The sequence below is a fragment of the Triticum urartu genome, chromosome 2A, assembly GCF_056163025.1.
Source record: "Triticum urartu cultivar PI428250 chromosome 2A, HENAU_Tu73, whole genome shotgun sequence".
Classification (NCBI taxonomy): domain Eukaryota; kingdom Viridiplantae; phylum Streptophyta; class Magnoliopsida; order Poales; family Poaceae; genus Triticum; species Triticum urartu.
In genome coordinates, this window is record NC_141874.1 from 133,717,239 (window position 1) to 133,739,826 (window position 22,588).

General features: G+C 43.8%; 2 protein-coding genes and 2 non-coding genes across 5 annotated transcripts; 2 read left to right on the forward strand and 2 right to left on the reverse strand.

Annotated features, from left to right (window-relative positions):
• The first annotated feature begins 3,909 nt into the window (after positions 1-3,909).
• LOC125536328 (putative GTP diphosphokinase RSH3, chloroplastic) lies at positions 3,910-7,553 on the forward strand. Of its 2 annotated transcripts, XM_048699524.2 has the most exons (7): positions 3,910-4,437; positions 4,553-4,738; positions 5,615-6,075; positions 6,293-6,451; positions 6,533-6,659; positions 6,745-6,887; positions 6,998-7,553. In XM_048699524.2, the coding sequence occupies exons 1-6, from the start codon at positions 4,072-4,074 to the stop codon at positions 6,862-6,864; spliced, it is 1,419 nt and encodes a 472-aa protein (XP_048555481.2). In that variant the 5' UTR covers positions 3,910-4,071; the 3' UTR covers positions 6,865-6,887; positions 6,998-7,553. The 2 variants fall into 2 exon arrangements, with proteins under 2 accessions (XP_048555481.2, XP_048555480.2); XM_048699523.2 differs by having other exon boundaries at positions 3,913-4,437; positions 6,533-6,887.
• A 356-nt stretch (positions 7,554-7,909) lies between these two features.
• On the reverse strand, positions 7,910-7,991 carry TRNAS-GCU (transfer RNA serine (anticodon GCU)). The gene has a single exon. It is a non-coding gene; the product is annotated as a tRNA-Ser (tRNA).
• Positions 7,992-9,882: 1,891 nt separating this feature from the next.
• Positions 9,883-9,964, reverse strand: TRNAS-GCU (transfer RNA serine (anticodon GCU)). Its single transcript has one exon. It is a non-coding gene; the product is annotated as a tRNA-Ser (tRNA).
• A 106-nt stretch (positions 9,965-10,070) lies between these two features.
• Positions 10,071-12,535, forward strand: LOC147984271 (transcription initiation factor TFIID subunit 9-like). The gene is made up of 2 exons (XM_087539726.1): positions 10,071-10,392; positions 12,191-12,535. Exons 1-2 carry the CDS (start codon positions 10,096-10,098, stop codon positions 12,533-12,535), a joined length of 642 nt encoding a protein of 213 aa, XP_087395852.1. The 5' UTR covers positions 10,071-10,095.
• Positions 12,536-22,588: the final 10,053 nt, after the last annotated feature.

Genomic DNA, 22,588 nt, shown 5'->3' on the forward strand with positions numbered 1-22,588 from the left:
GATTCACAGGGTTTATTTGAACTACTTACATAGATTTCTAGCATCCACTCAAATCTTGTTGGAAGGAAAACTTTGTTTTTCCTGTGATGCAATCAAACGACCGAAAATCCTATGGAATTGCTCAAACCTCTTTGAAGGAAATTTCTATAGTATTTCCTGTCTGTTTTTAGAATCCTGTCAATCAAATAGTCCCTCGTTATGTTTTTCAAAAATTGCGGTTGCAAAGTTGTATAGATTTGGTATTTTGAATGGAACCATCGCTTTTGTATTGCGTCGGAAGTATCATATCACTACAATGGTGTTGATGCATTTGCCGCTCCCGTAATTTGTTTGCCCACGCACGTCGCCTGAATCTGTTGTGCACAACTGACTACCGTGCCCTCTAGTATACCACTAGGGCACAACTGACTACCGTGCCCTCTAGTATACCACTAGGGCTGCAAACGAGTCGAGTTCAAGTGAGTTGGACTTGGCTTGGCTCAACTCATATAAGTTTTGAGCGAGCTCAAACTAAGTGAAGCTTAAGATCGAGCTGTAGAACATGATTCATGCTCAGTTTGTAACGATCTCGAGTCGATCTCGAGCTAGTTTTGAGCTAAATGAGACCATAAAAATTATAAATTTATGGCGATTATTCTAACGAGATAAGGACACAACATGACACAACTTTGTACCCCCATCTCGTCGTGCTAGGGAGAGCTCATCTTCTCTCTTGGGTGAACTAGCAATAGATGGTGGTCTTCATGGACGAAAAACAAGAAAACGAAGATGCATATGCTGGAAACTTTTGCCAAACACAATAGGATATTTAACACATAGTCGATCACCTACCATAATTAGGCCTAAATCTTTTGTGCACTTATATGATAACAAAAACGAAGGTGCATATGCTTCCATGTTTGCTGGTAAATAAAATGGACAAAAATCATGGACATCATATGTGATAACAAATTATCTTATTTCCGTTTAATATATGGCATGATCATTTAACATAATAATATTATGTCGAGCTATAGAGCTCAAATCGAGCGAGCCAATATTGGTTCAAGATCGGCTCGTTTCTCGGTCAAGCTGCATAAAGTGTTCAAACTTAAATCATTTCTTTTCGAGTCGTTCTCGAATCGAACCAAAAAACGAATCGATCTCGAGCGGCTCATGAGCCACAAGCTTTTCTTGCAGCCCTATATACCATCGCTCCCGGCCGGGGTTGCATCGGAGGCACTCAAACATCCATCAGTATCAGTTGGTTGACAAACTGACTCGATGGGTCATTTCTCCGGCCCGTTGCCATCGGTTCGAAAGAAACATTGGCGCCGTGACACGAGACGGTGAGTAGAACAAACGCTGTTGGTCCGTGCCGCCAATGCCTGCTTTGCCCAACCGGCAAGCGATCCCTCGTCCACACGCACAAGGAAGCCTCCGTTTGACATGCGTGCGCCCCGTCGTTTGCGGCCCTCCGTGACATGGAGGAAGCTGCACGTTTAAGCACAAGACACCCTCACGTTGATGCAAATCACTCCCGTGGTACGTGGACAGAAGGAACATGTCTCACGGTTGTTGGGTGGCGGAATTCAGAATTTTCTGTACAGTAGGAGTGATAGGTAGTATAATAAATTGCTGAGCTTAACGAGAGATAATAAGAAAAAGGCTGTATTTTTTCTTAATTAGGATATAATCTCTTAGCAATAATATCTGTCACCCCTCACCATGTATTTAGAAATATTTAGCTATCAAAGAAAAGACTAATGCCATGTAATTTTTTTTCTAGATTACGTGACGGGTTTAAGATAAGACTATCTTACATGTCCTTATAGAAAACGTTAAAACGAAGATTTAAATCCTCGGATGGACAGACACACCTTCATGTGAAATCAAGCTAAATCAAAACCAAGACGCCTATGTAGCTGTACGCCAAATATGAGCCAGAGGTTAAGCCAACCGCCATCTAGGATCCCTGTATGCCATCGGTGCAGGTAGCATCACCTGTAAGCGTCCCTGGTTGAGAATTGCCGTTGCTCGAACACATATCAACCACTGCCACCAACCCTGATCTGCCGCATCCGGCCAACCCTGTCGCATGAACTCCATGTGGACAGACCATTCTGGCACTGCAGACGCCACATGGGTTTTGCTCGATGACGGACTTTGGCAGGAGCGAGAGCGTAACGCCGGTGGCGGCTAGGGCTTCAGAGTTCGTCGCGACATGTAAGGACGAGTGAATCATGTTAGGTAATTACGTTCGGTGGAGCCCTGAAGCAAGAGGAAATGAATATGACTTTGAACTACACAATTTCACATGCTTATGAACATTACATGTCTAATATTGTATAAAGTATCATGTCTAATGACGATGTACCTCATTCCGATGGGCAGGAATGTAGGTTTGCGATAATTCGGATGGAAGTCCTGCCCGTCTTTGGCTGGTGCCACCCGTGACAGCCCCTCGTGGGTGTCATTTCCCCTCCTTGGAGGCAGCGTTGTGGTGTGTCGGCACCTCTCTCTCTCTCTCTCTCTCTCTCTTTTGCGAGGAAAACTTCCAATCTATTCATCTTCAATCATGGTAGTACAACGAATACTAGAAATAATAAAAATTACATCCAGATCCGTAGAACACCTAGCGACGACTACAAGCACTGAAGCGAGCCGAAGGCGCGCCACTGCCATCGCCCCTCCCTCATCGGAGCCGGGCAAACCTTGTTGTAGTAGACAGTCGGAAAGTCGTCGTGCTAAGGCCCCATAGAACCAACGCACCAGAACAACAACCGCCGCAGATGAAGAGTGTAGATTAAAAGGATCCAACCTGAAGACACACGAACGAAGACGAACGACAAACAGATCCAAGCAAATCCACCAAGCACAGATCAGCTGGAGACACAACTCCACACGCCCACCGATGATGCTGAACACATCACCGGAACGGGGGCTAGGCGGGGAGACCTTTATTCCATCTTCAGGAAGCCGCCGCCGTCTCGCCTTCCTGAGTAGGACGCAAACCCTAACAAAAATCGAAAAAAGATCTAAAAACGGAGCCCTCCCACCGGCAAGGGGCGAGATCCACTCCGCCTCCATGGTCCTAAGGCCACCGAAGACGGGACGGATCGGCGCCAGCGCCGGCGGGAGGCAGAGTACCCTAGCTTTTTGGAGGGGCGGCTGGCTAGGTCAAATACTTGTTTTCAATCATGAAGGGAGTACCCTTTCTTTCTTCCTTAATGGGTTTTAGTGCCTCCGATATGCATAGCTGGGGCTCTCTCTCTCTCTCTCTCTTGATTGGTTGTCTCCGGACAAAAGCCTAGGTTCGGATCCGGATCGATGATAGCGGCGTCCTCGATGTCGCTCTTCTGTTGGGATAATTGCTTTTGGAGACACGACTTGGAGGTCCTAGTTTGCTTTCCTGTGGTACTCACCGTTGTTCTGAATTGTTCGTCACGACCTAAAGGTACTATGTACACCGTCGCGGGTGATTCCAAGATGATGACTTTCTTGGGGCTGTTCGAGTCTCGTCACCCACCTGCCAACTCTTTTAGGCAATCAAGGATGGTTAATGCCACACACTAGTTGATGCGTTGGCAATGAGAGTTTGTTTGAAGTTGTTGCTCTTTAGAGGTGACCAACGTTGGTTGAGACGCGGCTGCTCTTGTTGGTCAATTTAGCACAGATACTTTTGTGTTGGGGTTTCTGTGGTGTTTGCCTCTCATCGGCATGTGGTGAGAGTTTGTCTGAATTCTTGTGTTTTATCATGTGCCTTCTATAAAACTAAAACTACGGCACATAGTTTACTCGTGCTCTCGGAAAGAAAACACACCTCCTCGTTCGAAAATTAGCAAGCCAAGCCAACCCAAATGATTTGGCGACTTGAGGTCTAAAATAAAAACGACCACCCATCTTCCCAGTTCCCACGAGTAGGCTTACTATTCATAACCACGCCAGCACGCGCGAAGAGCCCAACGTCCCAACTAGAGCTCCCTTCCACGCCTCTTTCTCCAATCTCCACCTCCCCACTCCCCCCCTCTTCGACCGTCCCCTCCGCCGAACTCCAACTCACCGAGCCAGCCAGCACCACCACCAGGAGCCATGCCGGCGGCGGTCGCCTGCTCCGTCAAGTGCCGCCCCCACCACCGCCTCTCGGCGCCGCAGCCCCCCGCCGCGCTGGACCTCCTCCCCCGCGCCCCGGCCTCCGCCGCCGGCGAGCTGCGGGCGACCCGGTGCCGGACCCCGCCCTCCCTCTCCTTCGCGCGCGCTTCCGACCAAGGGGAGGCGCGAAGCCCGCCGTCCGCGAGGCGAGCCCGCGCCGCCGTGGTGGGGTTCGAGGAAGTCGGCGCCGCTTCTTCCGCAGCCGCGGCGGCCCTGCTCGCCGGCGCGCAGTCGCGGCACGCCATCTTCCGCGAAGAGCTCGTGAGAAAGGCCTACTACGCGGCCGAGGCGGCCCACCGCGGCCAGGTGCTTGACAGCGCCCCTCTCGCTCTCTTTCTGCTCATCGTTTCGGCGTGGCTTGTCGGACGTTTGAAGTGACCGGGCCACGTTCCTCGGCTGGGCGTTTTGGTGGTTTCTGCAGATGCGCGCGAGCGGCGACCCTTACCTGCAGCACTGCGTGGAGACGGCGGCGCTGCTCGCGGAGCTCGGCGCAGGCCCTCCGGTTATCGCGGCGGGGCTGTTGCACGACACGGTGGATGACGCAGGCCTGGATTACGGCTCCATCTCCGAGCAATTCGGTGCTGGCGTTGCGGACCTCGTGAAGGGGGTAAGAATTCGGATCTACTCCGTATTTAGTTACTGTACTGGATATAACTGACATTAGGATGTGACGAGCAGGCTCACTGATATGTCTAATTAGGAGAACTGTTTTTCTCTGTTAAAGCTCGCTTGGTGTGGCAGTATTATTTTCTGAAACGAACCAAAGTAAGGTGCAATTGCTGCTACACCGTTATGTAGCAATTCAGAGCTTCTTCACTGGTAGATTATTCGTACCGGCATATACAGATAATTTTCTGAGCATGACTTAAGCTGTGCCTGTGTCCAGGATCAGGCCATTGTTTTCTAGGGGAAGGACCAGGTCATACTCACAATTGATTAGTTATATGGTTATGTCTCTGCGTGGGCCCCCCTTTTATTTTCATCTTTCTCGGTGTTGTCTTTTTCGTCATATGGAGAACTGGATGTTGCTAGTTTGGCTACCTTGCTAAAATATATTTTTACGATTATGACTGACAGACCATAATTGATTGTTATGTTATTGATAGGGCTTCTAGAACAAATACAAATCTTATGCTTATCTAAGTTAGGTATTAAGTTAACATCACCTCTATTAAAGTAGGCTGTAGGCATCTCCTAGGATTGACTTGTGCTTTGTTATACTTTAGAATTTCTTCCTGGCTGTTTACCAGATCAAAGCAGACACACCTTTTGGTGATTTTATGTGTCTTCTTTCATGACATTGCGTTTATTATTTGGAACTTGGGAAAGGCTGTTGTTTGTTCTGCTACACGTTGTCGCCTTGTCGGTCATCTTTATCAATATTACACCTGCAATATATCACCATTTTTTGGCAACAAGGGTGCTTTGGCCGTTTGAGGACATTGTGGAATGACTTGACTTAGTTGTGTCGAATATTTGACAGGTTTCTAATCTAAGTCATTTGAGCAAACTGGCTCGTAGAAACGATACAGCGAGCAGAACTGATGAAGCTGACAGATTGCGTACAGTCTTCCTTGCAATGGAGGATGCGAGAGCAGTGCTTATCAAACTTGCTGATAGGCTACACAATATGAGGACGTTGGATTCATTGCCCAAGATCAAACAGCAGTGCTTTGCAAAGGAAACGCTGGAGATATTTGCTCCATTGGCGAATCAATTGGGGATCTTGAACTGGAAGGAGCAGCTTGAAAATCTGTGTTTCAAGCATCTTTACCCAGAGCAATATGAGGAACTGTCATCCAACCTTCATGAGTTTTACAACAGAGATATGATTGCAGCTGCAATAAGGCGATTGGAACAGGCCCTTCAGGTGAGAGGGCTATCCTATCGTTCCATATCAGGGAGGCACAAGAGCATATACAGCATCTACAGCAAGATGACAAGGTAAACTCGTGCGTCATGTTTCCATTATGGTGTATTTACTAGATTTTTTTTTTCAAATGATTTGCCTTTCATTTTAGCTGTGTTAATGAAGTCAAATGAATCATTATCTAAAATAGGTAATTCCTGCACTGACTTCAACATGGCCTTTAAAGTAACCTTGCTAGCCGGAGAGACATATGCCACTAAACATGCTAATGTGATTGCTTTTTTATTACAGGAAAAAACTGGACATGGATGAAATCTATGATGTACATGGAGTGCGTGTGATACTCGAGAATAAAGCTGATTGCTTCACCACATTAGAAGTTGTCCATCACTTGTGGCCTAGAATTCCTGGGAAGTTTAAAGACTATGTCAGCAGCCCCAAATCTAATGGGTACGACCATGCAAAATATTGCTATGCTATGCAGAAAAAAATGTATGTCACGGTGCTAACTTGATGCTTCTTAACTTGTAGGTACCAATCGCTGCACACGGTTGTTCTCAGTGAAGAAACACTCCCATTAGAGATCCAAATTCGTACTGCGGACATGCACTTGCAGGCAGAGTTTGGAATCGCTGCACATTGGAGGTACAAGGAAGGCGTACGTAACTGCTCTTCATCTCTGCCTGAAATGGTTGAATGGGTTAGATGTGTTGTTACATGGCAGTGTGAAACTCTGCACACAGATCACCCTTCGCCTCCTGGACTTGGTTCTTCCCCAAGGGCAACATGCACTTTCCCTTCTGACTCTGATGGCTGTCCTTTTTCCTATTCAAAACAATGTGACCACACTGGACCAATCCTAGTAATACTTCTGGAGAATGAAAAGGTTAAGAACCCTCATAATATTTTGTGCTAGTGCTTTCTGATTAATTAAAGTTGCAATGTGTTAATTTGGAAGAGCAGCAGAACTGAATTTTTTATGTTTGTTTTCTTCAGATGTCAGTGCAAGAACTCCCACAAAATTCGAAAATACTGGACCTACTGAAGAGGGCTTCTAGCTACGACATGCAGTTGAGCCTAAGGCTCAACAGTCATGCTGTGCACAACCTGCACCAGGAGCTGAAGATGGGCGACGTGCTGGAGCTGATCCCTTCAACTCCTTGCAAATCAGGAGGCTACATGAGGGAGCTCAACCAAATGTCTGATCACCGTCTCGCGGTTTCGCAGTCTTGACAGCCGTAGACCAGCAGATCTTGTGAATACATATATGACAGCTCAGCTAAATCGTCTGAAGTTTAGGTGACCGCACTGACAGAATCATAACAGATGTTGTAGCATTTGGTGTATATTTGTTGATAACTTTGTTCAAGTAGAACAAAAGAAGTTAACCTGTAAATAGTACGTACGTGATACAGAGTTCAAGCTCGGGAATTGTTCTTGGTTTTAGAACACCTATCGAGAAAATAGAACATGGTTAGGATAAGTGATTTCAGTTCTCTACTTGTTCAGATATTGGCTATGAATTTGCAATTACATGTGAATATTTTTTTTTGCTCGGTGTGCTTGACTGCTTAAGATGCAAAATGAGAAGTGAAAAAGAAAAAGAATAGAAAGGCTGTGATAAGTGATTTGTGTTCTCTTCTAATTCAGACATTGGCTATGGAGTGCAAATTTGTGAAAATAATTTTTTCCAGCGAGCTAGACAACGAAAAGACTGGGTGCTTTACTGCTGATGATGCAAAATCACAAGTGGAAGGGAAAAATTATATACAAAAAGGCTATAATAAGTTTTTAGTCCTATACTTCAGACATTGGCTTTGACGTTTGCATTTGTGAAAAATATAGTGCTCAACGGAAATGTGTGCGTGGGGCTCGGCTGTTTAAAGATGCAGAAATGAAAAAAATAAACGACACCTGAGAGATTCGAACTCTCGCGGGGAAACCCCATGTACTTAGCAGGCACACGCCTTAACCACTCGGCCAAAGTGTCGTTGTTGTCTAGACTTGTGAAATGGTCCTATTTGTACTGGATATGACCCATATTTCACTCAAACCCAAACTGTTCGTTTGCCTCCCCCAATAAGAGTCGCCTATGTCGTAGTACAAATCAGCGCCCTGTTGTTCTCACAAATTAGAGATATGTGTTTATATGTCGACTGTTTCTTGGCTTTTGATGTTTGGTGGAAAGAGGCAGAGAGCAAGGTCAACTCAAATCATGCTAATAGAGAGAGGTGTAAGCAACTATTCTGTTCTTGTTCATGAATTGGCCTCCATGTAACAAAAGACGAGTCTAAACAAATGTAAAACGTGTGGGAGAGACATGACATGGATGGGATATATTCAGTTTAGCTGCACTTGAGCTATTACGCTGCAATATCCTTTCGCAAAAGAGGTGTGGCAAAAGTTTATTGTCTCTAATGGATCAATGGTAAGGATTGCACATACAACGACGACTATCGCACGATGGTGGTCTCAGCTACAGGGGAGGGCGACAAGATCGGATTGCTAATGACAATGTGCACCTATGGAAAGAGAGAAATGCTAGAACTTTCTGAGAGGGTTAGCTCCTGTTATGACCGGGGTAACTTATACCCGTAGGAGGCCCACCAGGCAGGTTTAGCTAGGGGCTTAGCCCACAAGTTATCTTATTTTCGTGGTTATATAAACAAGTTGTAAGACTCTTTTTCAGATTAAGCAATAAGACAATTCTATTGCCTGGTTCCCAGAGGAGCCGGAACCCTAAACCCTAGCCGCCTCCTCTCACCGCCGCCTCCTCCTCCACGCGCACGACGGCGCCTAGCCGCCGACGGCCGCGTGCTCACCCGCGCCCAACTCCCTCCTTCCCCTACAATCTCTGGCCTAGATCCGGTAGAACCCTAACTCCTACCAGCTCCACTACTATTGTGGTAGCGGAGAGAGCCGGAGTTAATGCTTGTTTGTTCCAGGAGGCAGTTATACTGTAGGGTGTATATGATGTTTTCATAATATAAGAATGTTTTTCAAGCTAACGTTCTTATATTATGGAACGGAGCGAGTATGTAAGTCGATGTTCTCTTAGTTGATGAGGTCCCTAGCCGTGATGATTGATAACGACTCTGTAAAGGACAACTTTCCAACTCTTTTCTTAATGCAAAACATGCACCTGCTAGTTCGTAAAAGAAAACATTGGCATTAGTGTTGCCGCAAACCAAGCACAAAATTCATGTTTCTCCCACCCGTTTTACATTTGTTTAGACTCCTCAAGCAGTTAGACTATTGTGTTTGTGTAAAAAACAGTGAAAATATAAATACCCCCCCCTTCTCAAAAAAAAAGGAAGAAAAGGCCCAAGGTTTACGTTTCTCCCACACGATTTACATTTGTTTGTGTCGATTTTGTTTTCATTTTGTGTTTTTTCGAGTAAAGTAAAAAAGAAATGTATTAGTAGGTACAAATACTCAATACATTTGCTTAAGATTTTGCAAAAAAAATAATACATTTGCTTAAGACATGGAACTGTCAATTTACACATGAAATCGTCAATATACGCATATGTTGCCTTCTTTGTGTCTAACAATACCTGATTGTTCAAAGTGCTCATTTGTGAGAACATTATCATTGTTCATAATCTTTTTATATCTTCCTTGAGCAAAGCTAATGTTGTGGAGCTTGATTGCCTAAGCAGCAAAAAAAAAGTATTATTGTTCATAATCTTTTCTTTCTTCCTTGAGCAAAGCAAATGTTGTGGAACTTGATTGCCTAAGCAGCAAAAAAAAAGTATTATTGTTCATAATCTTTTCTTTCTTCCTTGAAGCAAAGCAAATATTTTGTGGAGCTTGATTGCCTAAGCAGCTAAAAGAATTGTTGTGGAGCTTGTTTGCTTGCAGCAAAAATAAAAAATAAACGACGCCTGAGAGATTCGAACTCTCGCGGGGAAACCCCATGTACTTAGCAGGCACACGCCTTAACCACTCGGCCAAAGCGTCGTTGTTGTGAATACGGCTGAAATGATTCCAATTGTACGGCGTCACTACATCCTTTTACTTAAACCCAAATTCTATTTTGCCTCTCCCGCGAAGAGTTGCCCGACACACCGCAAATCTGCGCCCTTACCCTAATGGACAGCGGAGTCGGACGGACCCCTCCTCCTGCGGCGGCGGCGGACGCCGGCGACGAGCCACGGGACGCGCGTGTCGTGAAGGAGATCTTGCGTTCGGTGGGGCTTGAGGAAGGGGATTACGAGCCGGCGGTGGTCCACCAGTTCATGAGGCTCGCCCACCGGTACACCGGCGACGTGCTCGGCGACGCGCTGGTCTACGCCGATCACGCCGGCAGGGCGTCGCTCCAAGCAGATGACGTCCACCTCGCCATCCGCTCCAACGCCACGTTCGGCCACGAGCTGCCGGGCCGCGAGGTACGTGCTTTGCCCTAAACCTCTCCGTTCCTCATCAGGATTTTGCTGCTGTTGGTTGTATGTATCAATCGCGTACGCGTCTGTCGGGGATGGGGTTGTTTGGATCCTGCGCTTTCGTGTCCAGATCGGAACTTTACTCGCGGATCACGGAATCGGTGATTAGATTGTTGTTCAAGAAGCAAGAGTTTGCAGTTTCCACGCACTCTCCGTTCCTTTCAGATAGTGCGAGTTGGAATTTCTGAGATTGTGTCACCCGGAATATCCTCATAGATACGAAACAATTCAATATTTTATTTTATTTCAGATATAATAGAAGTATAATTATCCTGCCTCTGCATAGGATTTTTTCTAAACGTGTACAATTTTTTTAATTGAAACCCTGACGTGTCACGAAAACTTGCAATCAAGATGGAGAGACACAAACTTGAAGATCCGTTAGGAGTATCATAAGAACTGACTCGATGTCATCATGTTAAAGTGGGTGTTAACGACATCTACAAAGGCAGAGTCACTCCTCGACTCTTTGGTTCCTCGTCATGAGGAGTTGATAGTAAAACAGTTTATATAATAGGACATGTCTTTAGATTGACTCTACAGAAAAGTTATAATTAAATGTGACGACGTACATGGCTCGACTCTTATTAGCACATATGCAATAGTGCTATCTTATTAATATCAGGTAGGATGATTTCTACGTTGGGAAGAGAGAGCGAGATTGAAAAAAGAGGTTTGCACTGTCTTAGCTAAGAGACTATCTCTTAGTAAGGAGGATAAGACAATTCTCTCCCTTGTACCAAAAGTCATCTCTTAGTGAAATATTGTCTAGTTTAGCCCATAATTTTAGGAGCATGCAACAATCAATTGTGAGAGATATCTATAGCATGATATGTTTTTCTTGCCTTCTCTAGAAGGCATGCATTGCATATGAAAAGATTGTCTTATCATTCAAGAACAAGTTTGACTCCAAGAAATTAGATTTGTTTTTCTCTCCTTATTATCCCCCTCCCATATCAACAATTAATCAATTAAGTGACAACATTAAGAGTCAACCTGTGTAGATCTCTTATAAAGTAACCTAGCCCCTCTTTTGTTGCTTTAACACATGGACTAGGGCATTCCTGTCCAATATATTATTGTATGAATGCAAATAATGTACAAAAAGGCACATATGAGGTCCATTATCCCATATAAGGATCAACTCCATCCTTTTGTATGAACATAATTCATAGTGGCGGGTGGCTTACCACTACCAATCATATGTCACTTTGGTGCTTTAACTAGATTTTTGTTTATGCTCTCTCTTAGGTTTCTGGCCAATCCATCTACACTGTCAGTAGGCAAATAATACAAAATGATCCTCACATGTAGACTTTGAGAAAAGAAATAAAACATTTTCTTATCATTCACTTTAACACCCAAAATAATAAAATATTTTTTTGGAAATAAAGGAATTCTTATTGTCTAGTATGCCATTTGGATAAATTTTCACTTATTATCTAGTCAAGTATAGAATACACACGATGATTGAATTATCAAACTATAGTCGATACTCCATAAGTTATCTGGCTACATATTAGCGAGGGAATTTAATTAAATTTTCTCTTGGCTTGGATCCCTCAATGGTGCCAAGTTCACAATATTAACATTTAATTATGATGATTAGTTGTGTTTTTCTGTATATATATGTCATTTTCAAGGAGCCATGAAGTTTCAACGGGCTACTGACCTAATGCATCACATACATTTCATGCGGGCATTATATTGTTATCATAACATTCAAATTCTTCGCTTTGGGTAGGTTTTTCTTGAAATGGCTCATAGCTTGAACAAAAACCCTATACCCAAGCCCCCTCCCGGATCAATCTGTCTACCACATGATCAAGACATGATGCTTGGACAAAAATACTTATGCATTCCACAAATGAAGCCATCGATTGATAATGTTGAGGGAACCAAGAACGACAACACCGGTGAAACCTACAATCCTAAAGTTGCTTCTGCCAGTTGCAACAATGAAGACCAAACTAGTAGTAGTAATCAACAATGTTCTAAGAGGATTCCCTCCCAACTCAATGCTATGGCCGCTAGGGCAGCAAGGCGATGTATAATGAAGAACAGAAGATCCAAAATGTCCCAGCCTTGAATATATGATTATGTTCAACTCATTATGTGTTTTTTGTTTAATTAGTTTGTTGTTGGTGCAAAAATCTAGCATGATGATGTAAAAGGGTTGTTGGTACACCAACAAGTGCATCTCAACTTGGCGCATCTAAACTTTATGCAAATCTCTTGCTAGTGGTCATGATTGTTTCCATAAATTGTTGTGTACATGGTTATTGGATTGTGTCACACCAAAACATTATTGTATACATGGTTTTGGATCATGACATGCCAAAAATAGCATGGAGGCTAAAACCCCACATGGCAAGATTGACATATGGGAGGAGTTTGTGTGAGGTGTGAGGAGGTGAACCATATGAATCAAAACAAAGGTTCAAGATTAGATTTCAGTTAGCTCAATCCAAACACAAAAGTTACTATGATCATAAGCATCTCGAGGTTAACTTTGAACCCGAAGAATATGCTTACCTCTGAGTGATACCCACTACAGAGGTTTCAGGCAAAACAAAAACTTGTCCCAGGATTTATTGGACCTTTCTAAGTCTCGTCAAGAAAAGGAAATGTGGCATATCTGCTAGGTCTACTAGAAGACTTAGCAGAGGTCCATGATGTGTTTCACATATCACAACATGGATGCCGACATCGTGTCCCACAACATGGATGCCGCAAGGCCAGAGAATGAGCCGATGCTCGTGAAGACGAAGGCCGAGGAGCAAGCATAAGGTAACTGTTCTGATGAACCCTTACTCTTTTCTCCTTTTTGTAGGTTTGATGATATGTGTTGTGAAGGTGTTGAGGAGGAGATCCATCATATTCGTGTAACGCCCCAGGAGCGACACTATATAACTCTAGCACCTCCGCTAGCATTCACATAGTATCGACCCCAAGAGGCCCACCAAACAAACATGCACGCGACAACATGCTCCGTATGTGGGCATTCAGTATCACAACACAATTCCTCAACATGTCTGCAATAATATATATACAATGACTCCCAAGGAGTCAAATTTGATGAATGAGTACATATAAGGGTTTGACAACCAAGATACATATCTCATAACTCAAGCGAAATATACCTTAGACATGTCACAAATGCCTTAAAAAGGCTAAAGAAAAGCAAGTGGCGTCCATATCCCTGCCCAGACCATTGTTTGAGGGATAACCATAGCTAATGCCATCCTTCACCAAGAGATTATCCACTCCAAATGGTACTATTTGATTTGGAGCATCCTGGTCAAAAGAATAAATAAAGCATGGTGAGTACCCAACTATACTCGCAAGACTTACATCATATCTATACTAAGTGCTAGATCATCGCTGGCACGCGTTGCTGCGCTCGTCTTTTTGTAATATTGAATGTTAGTTCTTGGAAGCAAATATTGAATGATTGTTGCAACACAACAATTGGCATAATCAACATCTCTAACACAATGCTATCATCTAGGTTTCATTGTTAAAAGATTGCATGTGTGCGATGGATAATGCCGACTGGTAGTGTGTGTGCATGCATGCACGAGAGAAAGTTAGTGGTACAATTATAAAGAGAAGACCAATGTGTGGGTGTAAAAGACTAGGTGAGGTCATAATCAATGTAAAGTTGAATTAAAATATTTGAATAAGAGATCATGATGTTTGAAATCCATGCATGCATGAATATAACGGAAATCTGCGTGGTGTGGTTTGGAAACGAGCATGTTGTAATGTATACACATTGAACAAGGTCAGATTGGTTTGAATTTGAGATACCGATGGCAGACATCGTTTGGCCACATTGCATATGTGCATGGACACACTATTCTAATTGGAGATGATGGGTGGCTTTCGCATCACATATCTATATCTATACCCCTATATATATTATGTTTTATATTTTTTATATAGTGTGCGGATAACTTTAACTTTGAAAAATGGTCGTTGGATGAGGCCAATCCAATGGTGCAGAGCTGGCAAATTTGAGCACTACTGGCCGTTGGATATCATCTAGATTCCACCAGATTTTGCCACATGTACAATCTAGAAGACTATGGTTGAACTTAAGTATAATGCACAAACCTCAAAACACAAGCACTTCTTCTTTGTTCTAGAATCTTCCGTATCAGAATTGCCCAAATGTTTTTCTACATGATTTGTTTTTACTTTATGCCTTACCACGCACAATTCCATGAATCTTAAAATAGATTAGCGTTCTTATAAAAACTAGATGATTTTGAATGAAATGAACTATAAGAATTAAGGGATATTTAAATTAGTGCCCCTGGTTCCTTAGTTGTGCTCACTTTTCCCCACGCTCCAAACTTTTGCTCACTTTTCCCCTCTTCCCTAGCTGAAACTCTCACAAATGCTCATAGCGGGCGTTTGCTGTCTTGACCGTCCATTGACCGTTAATTGCTGACGAGTGGGCCGAGTCTTCGTCTAACCATTGCTTGCCGACAGGTGGGACCGCAAGGAGACACATATTGGGCAGCTTGTCTGAATCTGAAATAGATCTAGACAGGCCGCACCGCACCGCGCCGCCCCGCCCCCTCCACCGGCGTCGTGCCGCGTCCACCATAGTTGTTTCCTCCACCCTATGCCCCTATTCCGTTCGCCGGCGACGCCGCGTCTCCGCCAGATATAGCCCACCTCCCCATCTGGGATTACATAGCGATGTTGAGTGAGGACGCCCGGAAGGCAGTCGACCGCGGAGAGGATTGGGTCGAATCCACAGCAGATAATTCATGGATTAAACCTGGGTAAGCATCGTTTCCTCTCGAATTGACGTTCTAAGTCATATTGTAGGCCGTATTTGACTTCTGTTTGCTTGAATCGTTCAAATTTGTGCTCGATTTTACCCGGCTAACTGAAGCCTTTGTAGGATTGATCACGCGCTAGTTTTCCGGCTGGCGATTAGAATAGAAACTAGTGTGCTGCATGGTACTAAACCGCATTTGATTTCATCATTTTTCTATCCCAAAGTGGTAGAAACCAGCATATCTTTCAAAGATTTGCGAGCTGAGCTCCGAAACACCTATCCCTGGAGTGATGCCGATGCTGTTGAACTGAACTACTTCAGTAGTGACGAGCAAAGATTTCTCGCACTAACTTGCGACGATCATATGTCGTTGCTTTTTGCTGGGATTGCTGGATGCCGATTCGGTAAACTCCGAATCGATGTGCTTCAGCCACGCGCAGAACGGGCGAAGGGGAAGGGAGTTCAGACATCATCTATCTGTGCTAATAGCCAGCACCCCGGCACTCCTTGTAGGTCGACACCAAGTAAAGCAAGTGGTTCATGGAGCCACAACATGCCTGCTGCCAATTCTGGTTCTGATTCAGCTGCTGCTTCTTGTGTACCTTCTGCAGTTGGTGTAGAAGAAGATGTAGAACCTGACGAGGCAGTGCCTACAAATGATGATGAAGACGAGATGATGTTTCCTGAACTGGTCGATGTAGCCAGTCAGCAAGCAGTGGATGATGAATATACGGAGGAGCCCATCAGCCAAGCTAGGTTTGATGACACTAACGATGAAGAGAAGGCGGAGAACATGGACAGCTTAATTGAGGATGAATACGATGGTGATGACATGCCAACAATTGAGTGGAACAGGGAAAAACCTGAGCTTAGTGTAGGTACCATTTTCCAATCAATGGTAGATTGTCGGAATGCAGTGACAACATGGTGCATTATATCTGAAAACACCTATAAGATTAAAAGGAGTGAGCCAGCAAGGTTCACAGTTTTTTGTCCATATCCTAGGTGTAGGTGGAAGTTGCATGCATCTCGTATGAGAAAGAGCAAATATATTCAGGCAATCCAAGTTCAGTTAGTAATTTAGTTTCAGATCATTGAGTAAGGTTTCTTAACTGTTTTTACCCTTTTATTTTGTTTCAGATAAAGAAAAACTCACACAAGCACACCTGTCCACCTGGAGGGGGAGGGGAGAAGGCCAAAACCAAGCTAGCAAAAACTAGGTGGGTGGCAGATGCTATATTGGATTGGCTGAGAGAAGAACCTGGACTTGGTCCAACAACACTCCATGGGAAGCTTTTTGAGAAGTACAAGATAGAAATTCCTTACATGAGAATTTTCAATGCTAGGGAAAAGGCTCTTGACAGAATTAATGGTCAATGGAATGACAATTTTCAGCCGCTTTACACTTTCAAAGCTGAAGTGGAGATGGCAAGTCCAGGGTGTGTTGTAGAGATTGACAAGCATACAGTTCCATTCAAAATAAAAGGGAAGTCATTTGAGAAGGAGTGCTTCAAAAGGGCTTTTGTTTGTTTCAAGGCTTGCTGGCAGGGGTTTCTAGATGGTTGCAGGCCCTATTTGGCTGTAGATGCTACACATTTGAATGGAAGATGGAGATGACAGCTAGTAGCAGCTTCTGCAGTTGATGGACACAACTGGCTATTCCTAGTTGCATTTGGTGTGGTGGAGGCAGAGTCTGAGGAAAGTTGGGTCTGGTTTCTGCAGCAGTTGCGCAACATTATAGGCACACCCCCATGTTTAGCTATACACACAAATGCTTGCAAGGGTTTAGAGAGTGCAGTAGAAATTGTATTCCCTGGAGTGGAGCATAGGGAATGTATGCGACACCTAGCACATAATTTCAAAAAGAAGTTCAAAGGTAAAGTAAATGATGAGAACTTATGGCCAGCATCATACACATGCAGCAAAAGGAAGCATGAACACCATTTGAGAGTGTTGTATGCTCAAAATCCTCTTGTGAAGGAGTACACGGATGCACATCATGGCAAGGTGTGGTCAAGAAGCAAATTCAACGAAATCTGCAAAGTAGATTATGTGACCAGTAACCTTGCAGAATGCTTCAATTCAAAGTTCAAGTCAGTGAAAGGGCTCTTGTTGTGGCAAGCATTTGACAAGATGAGGCAGATAATCATGATAAAGATGGCTCTTCGCAAAAGAATTACAGAAACACAATATGTTGGTCATCAAATGCTCCCATCATTGATTAAGGCATTGCACTTGAAGGCAAGAGGACTGAAGATGAAATATATTCGATCTGGTACATATGAGGGAGAGGTTACCTATATTGACACTAAAAATAGGGTATGGAGGTATCCTGTGAACCTAAGTACTAGAGAATGTACTTGTAGGCAATGGCAGATCCATGGGAAGCCATGCATACATGCCCTACATCTGATGACCGTTATCGGGGGTGCAGATGGTGAAGTTGATCAATATTGCTCTGAGTATTTCTCTGTTGCCAAATTTATGGCTGCTTATGCTGACAATGTGCCTGCACTCTTGGGGAAAGATCAATGGAACATAGTAGATTCAGGGTTCAAACTCCACGCTCCTGTCATTACTAGACCACCAAGAAGACCAAGGAACGATAGGATTAGAGCAGGTGAGGAGGGTCGTCTACCAAAGAAGCGTGCTTGCAAAAAATGTGGAGTTTTGGGGCATATTGCTAGGCTTTGTACTAATGCAGTGGATGCATCATTTGGAGAGGAGGAAAGATGGACAACAGCCAACGCTGAGGAGAATGCAGCAGCAATGGAGACTGAAGATGCAGAGGAGAATGCAGCAGCAATGGAGACTGAAGATGTAGTGGAGAATGCAGCAACAAATGAAGTAATGGAGAATGCAGCAGCAAATGAAGCATCTTGGTATGTGTTTGCATTTGTAGAATGCAGCTACCCTTTTGTTTGCATTTGTTCTCTTTTTTGCCTATGGTTTATAATTTTATTTACCAACTCTAGGGAGAAAAGGCCAAGAGATGAAGAAGCAGAAGATTTTGAAACCATGGCCTTTGATGGTTTTGAAGCTATAAGAGAGGAAGAGGAGGGGGTAAATTTTCCAATTGTGCCTTTAAAGATTACTGAACCCATAGATGACCGTCAAATGGTCGTCAAATGCTCGGCGAGTGGAACTACTCCATCAGCACCTCCACGACGAAAACCCCAAGTAAAGATCAAAAGGAACAAGAGTCTGAAAGAAAAGAGCATCTCAACTAGGGAAACCAGGAGCAAGATGGTGAAGCCAGCTGCAAACACAAGGAGCAAGTCGAAAATTTGAATTAAGTTGCTGGGAAATGTTTGTGTTGTCAATTTGAGGGCGAGTCGATCGCCTAAAACTTGGTAGATTTGTATTAAGATGTTGGCATCTTAAAACTTGGTAGATTTTCGCTACTAAGAAAACTTATCAGTTGTAATAATGTTGCTTCTACTTTGGTTTCTTATTTGAGTCAGAATTCAAATTTCCATCAAAATTTGATTTTAAATCAACATTTGAATTTGGGCCATAATTTGGATTCGAGCCAAAGTTGAAGTTGAACATTGGAGGTTCATTGCTTTGTGCGGTGTATTTGATCGAGCATTTGAAGTCCAATATTCGTAGGTGAACAGTCCGAATGAGAAATGTGCTAGAAACGAACTCGAAAGCTAGGGTAAACATCCCTATTTGAAATCAAGTTTTTTTAACCTTGTCTAAATGAGGCATATATATTTTTATTAACACTTGTTCCATATATATAGGGTAAAAACAAAGTCTCACTATTTATTGATTAATATTCATATTACCACATTTTTTTTGAAAAAATATGCTTTTAATTCAAAACCGTCAAATAACACGTTTTAGATATGAAAATGAAAAAGTAAGTTCAGATCCTTCTTATTCACTCCAAAATGAAGCTATGGAGATTTTTCTGATTTTTTTGAATTATTTTGATTTTTTTCAAACCCTAAACCCTCTCTCCCTATTCTACGAACTCTGAACATGTTCATAGGTGATAGCTCATTTGTGTGAAGCCTTTTTTCATGAAAATGACCTACACCAAGTTTATATTTTTTTTCTCATAACCTTGTCACATATGACGGCTATGTGCGCAAGAATTACAACATTTTGATTTTTTTTGAATTTTTTAAAACATTTGAACTTGATTTCGACAGATCACTTCAAAAAATGATTTTTTTTTCGAAAAACGCCCCTATACCGAGTTTATATTTTTTATGGTAACTAGGTCTCATAAACGGACGAACTACGTTTTTTATATTTTTGCGATTTTTTCTAATTTAGTTATGGCCATTTGAAATCTGGTCAAACCCTAATAACCCCGTTGACTGGCTCATAACCGCGCAGAAATGCTCCAAACCCTAGCATCGAACGTCCGCTGTCAGATCCTACCAAGCGCCAAACACCACCCGTCAGATGTGGGGGCATGCATGCGCGATCCGCATGACGCTGGTTTTGCATCCTAATTGGCTACTGCACCGGGTTTTTACGATCTGCCCCACTTTACATATGAAATTTTATTTTTCGCACATGTCAGTGTTAAGAGTTGGTTCAAATATTCAAACTGCAAAATACAATGTGGCAAATTGTCAATGTAGCTTCCCCTTCTCCTCTTCTCCATCTGACAGACAAAGGCATCAAGCAGATCTCGAGCAGTTCCTCTGTTTCTTTCCCCATATTCTCGTTCTTCTTCCTCTCGAGCAATTCCTCTGTTTCTTCCTCTCCGGCGATATGTCGACCCCCTCGTCAGCCCCCCGTTCCACGTGGCCGGTGTATGGTCCAGTGCTGATGACTCGATGCACTGACTGCCCACGGACTGTGCCACTGAAGCGGTTGACTTTAAAGGAGGAGAAGAATGGGAACTTTGGGCGCGAGTTCGTCAAATGCGAGAGCAAACCAGAGGGGCAGGTTAGATCTAAGTTTTCCTCGCATCCTTTATCTCTAATTTCTCAAAAAATCTATCAGATTTGGGATTTAGGTTTCGTGATTTCGTTTTCAGATCGTGAAGAAATGCCACCATTTCGAGTGGATGGATGATTACATCTAGAGGCTTCAAGGGTTGGGCTTGCTGGATTTGAGGGGGAATGCAATCCGCGAGTTCAATCTGCCCCATGACAGTGCCGCTCCGGCAGCAGCAGCGCGTCCGGAATACCCGACGGTGGTAGATGTCGAACTGAAGACGGAATTGAAGAAGATGAACAAGAACTTCAAGCAGCTGATTGAGTTGAAGAAGCAATCCAATCTGATAGCTTTAGGAATACTTGCTCTAGGAATTTTTTACTTGATGGCTATCTCTCGTTAGAGATATTTGTCTACTACTGTTGCCACTGTTTAGCAATCCAAGTCCGTCTATCTCAAATGCAACCCTGTTTACTGCAACTGTCGATCTCTGAATGTACGCAGTTTACTGTTATGTTTTAACACTTTCAGTTTCGGCAGAAGACAACTACCATTTCAGTGATAGGATTATTTTGTTAGCTAATAACCTCGAGTGTTGGATCATACCCTAGCTCGTCAGATGACAGTAAGCAGTACTTGAGCAGCACAAGGGATATACATCAAGTTCATCTCTTCTCTCTCGCACTTGCCAAACTTTTGTCCTCGAGTTCGTTAGTTCTGCTAGAAAAAAACCTAGTTCATGGGCCCAAAGAGAATCAAGCTGCAATAGGCCCACAAAGGATAAATGAGGCCCAGATACAAGCGATGTTTCTTTTTTTGTTTAGGAATTATTGCTTTGTTCTTTTTTGTTTCTGATTGATTTTTTCATTAATTTGATTGCCCAATCTCTTCTATTTCATTGAGGAATTTTTTGGCTTTCCTTTATGGGTCCCTTCATTTTTTTATTTGATTTCTCTTCACCATATGTGCTTTTGTTTTGCTTGCTCACAACCTGGCTTAGTTTGGCGGTGAAGTAATTTTAGAATCAAAGTATTTGCAAACCGCAGTATTATTATGCCTAGCGAACCAATACTTCAGTATTGGAAAAAGAGGTCCAACCCTCTTTTTTATATACTTAAAAAATAGTGTAGTGTTCTACATATTAAAGTATATACAACTACACTTTTGACTAAAGCCAAACATCTCAAAGTATTTGATACTTCAATATTTCTGGAAACCAAAGTATTCTTGGAATACCTAAAAAATACAGAGCTCTCAAACCAAAGCCGTGTACAATATGTTCTTATTTTTAGAAGGCATCTATAAACACATCATTTTTAGTTAGTTTGGTTAATTTTGCCCACGTCAATTAGCTGTGTCTAAACTTGGGACAAACAAAACACAAACATAACAAAGCATTAATATAACACACATAACATAACTTAGATAGGGTTGCTAGGGCAACACAAGTTCTTACATATAAGACGACACCGATAGATAATTAACCTTACATAGATAGGGTAGCTAGCTCGGGCAACACACACACCAAACTCACACTACATAGTAGATAGGGTAGCTAGGCAACACCGCCATGTCTTCACCGTCGTCTTCACCTTAACCGCCGGCTTCACCGTCTTCTTCGCCACCGGCTTCAGTACTGCTCCTCCTCAAGGCCGTTCTCACCGAGGTAGTACGGGAGGCTGTGCATGCGGTTGCGAGTGCGGAAGATGCTCTCGAAGTCAGTGAAGATGTTATAGGTGGTGAATGCGATGAACTCGCACCCACACCAATGCACCTTGCCGAGCAGGTAGTAGGCATCGAACCTGTTGGTGAAGTGGACGACGAGCCCTACCACTAGAGCGTTGGCGTGGGGACGCTGCTCCACAAGGTTGAACATGGGCGGCGAGCCCGCCGGGAGGTGGTGGAAGCCCGCACGGAGGAACCCCCGTGCAATCTCAGTGCTACCCCTCCAGCGTGAGAACGCCCACACGCGGAGCGATGCCTCGACGACGACGTTGGTGGGGTACCGCCGTTCCGGCACGGTGGGCGGCTCTTGGAACGTCGGCCCGTTGTACTGCATCTTGCTCGCTTCGCTGAGTGTTTGCTTTGGCTTTTGGGGGAAGAAGAGAAGGGGGAGGCGTAGATGGATCTGTAGAAGAAGATGCAATGAAGGGCGGTTTAAATAGCCGGGGGAGACGAAGAGGGTACATGCGGAAACGATGTAGATCGTGACTCAGTGCGTGCGTGAACTGATGCGATCATCAATGTGTGAACGTGAATCGATGCGAGCGTGCTCTGCGTGCTCTGCGTTGGCGGCTGCCTGCCTCCCTCTTCTGCGTGCTCTGCGTTGGCGGCTGCCTGCCTCCCACAACTGAATCAAGCGGCAGCCGTGCGGCGTGAACCGATGCCTCGACATATGGACGCGAGCGTGCAGCCTTCCCCTTCTCCCACCGGCACGTA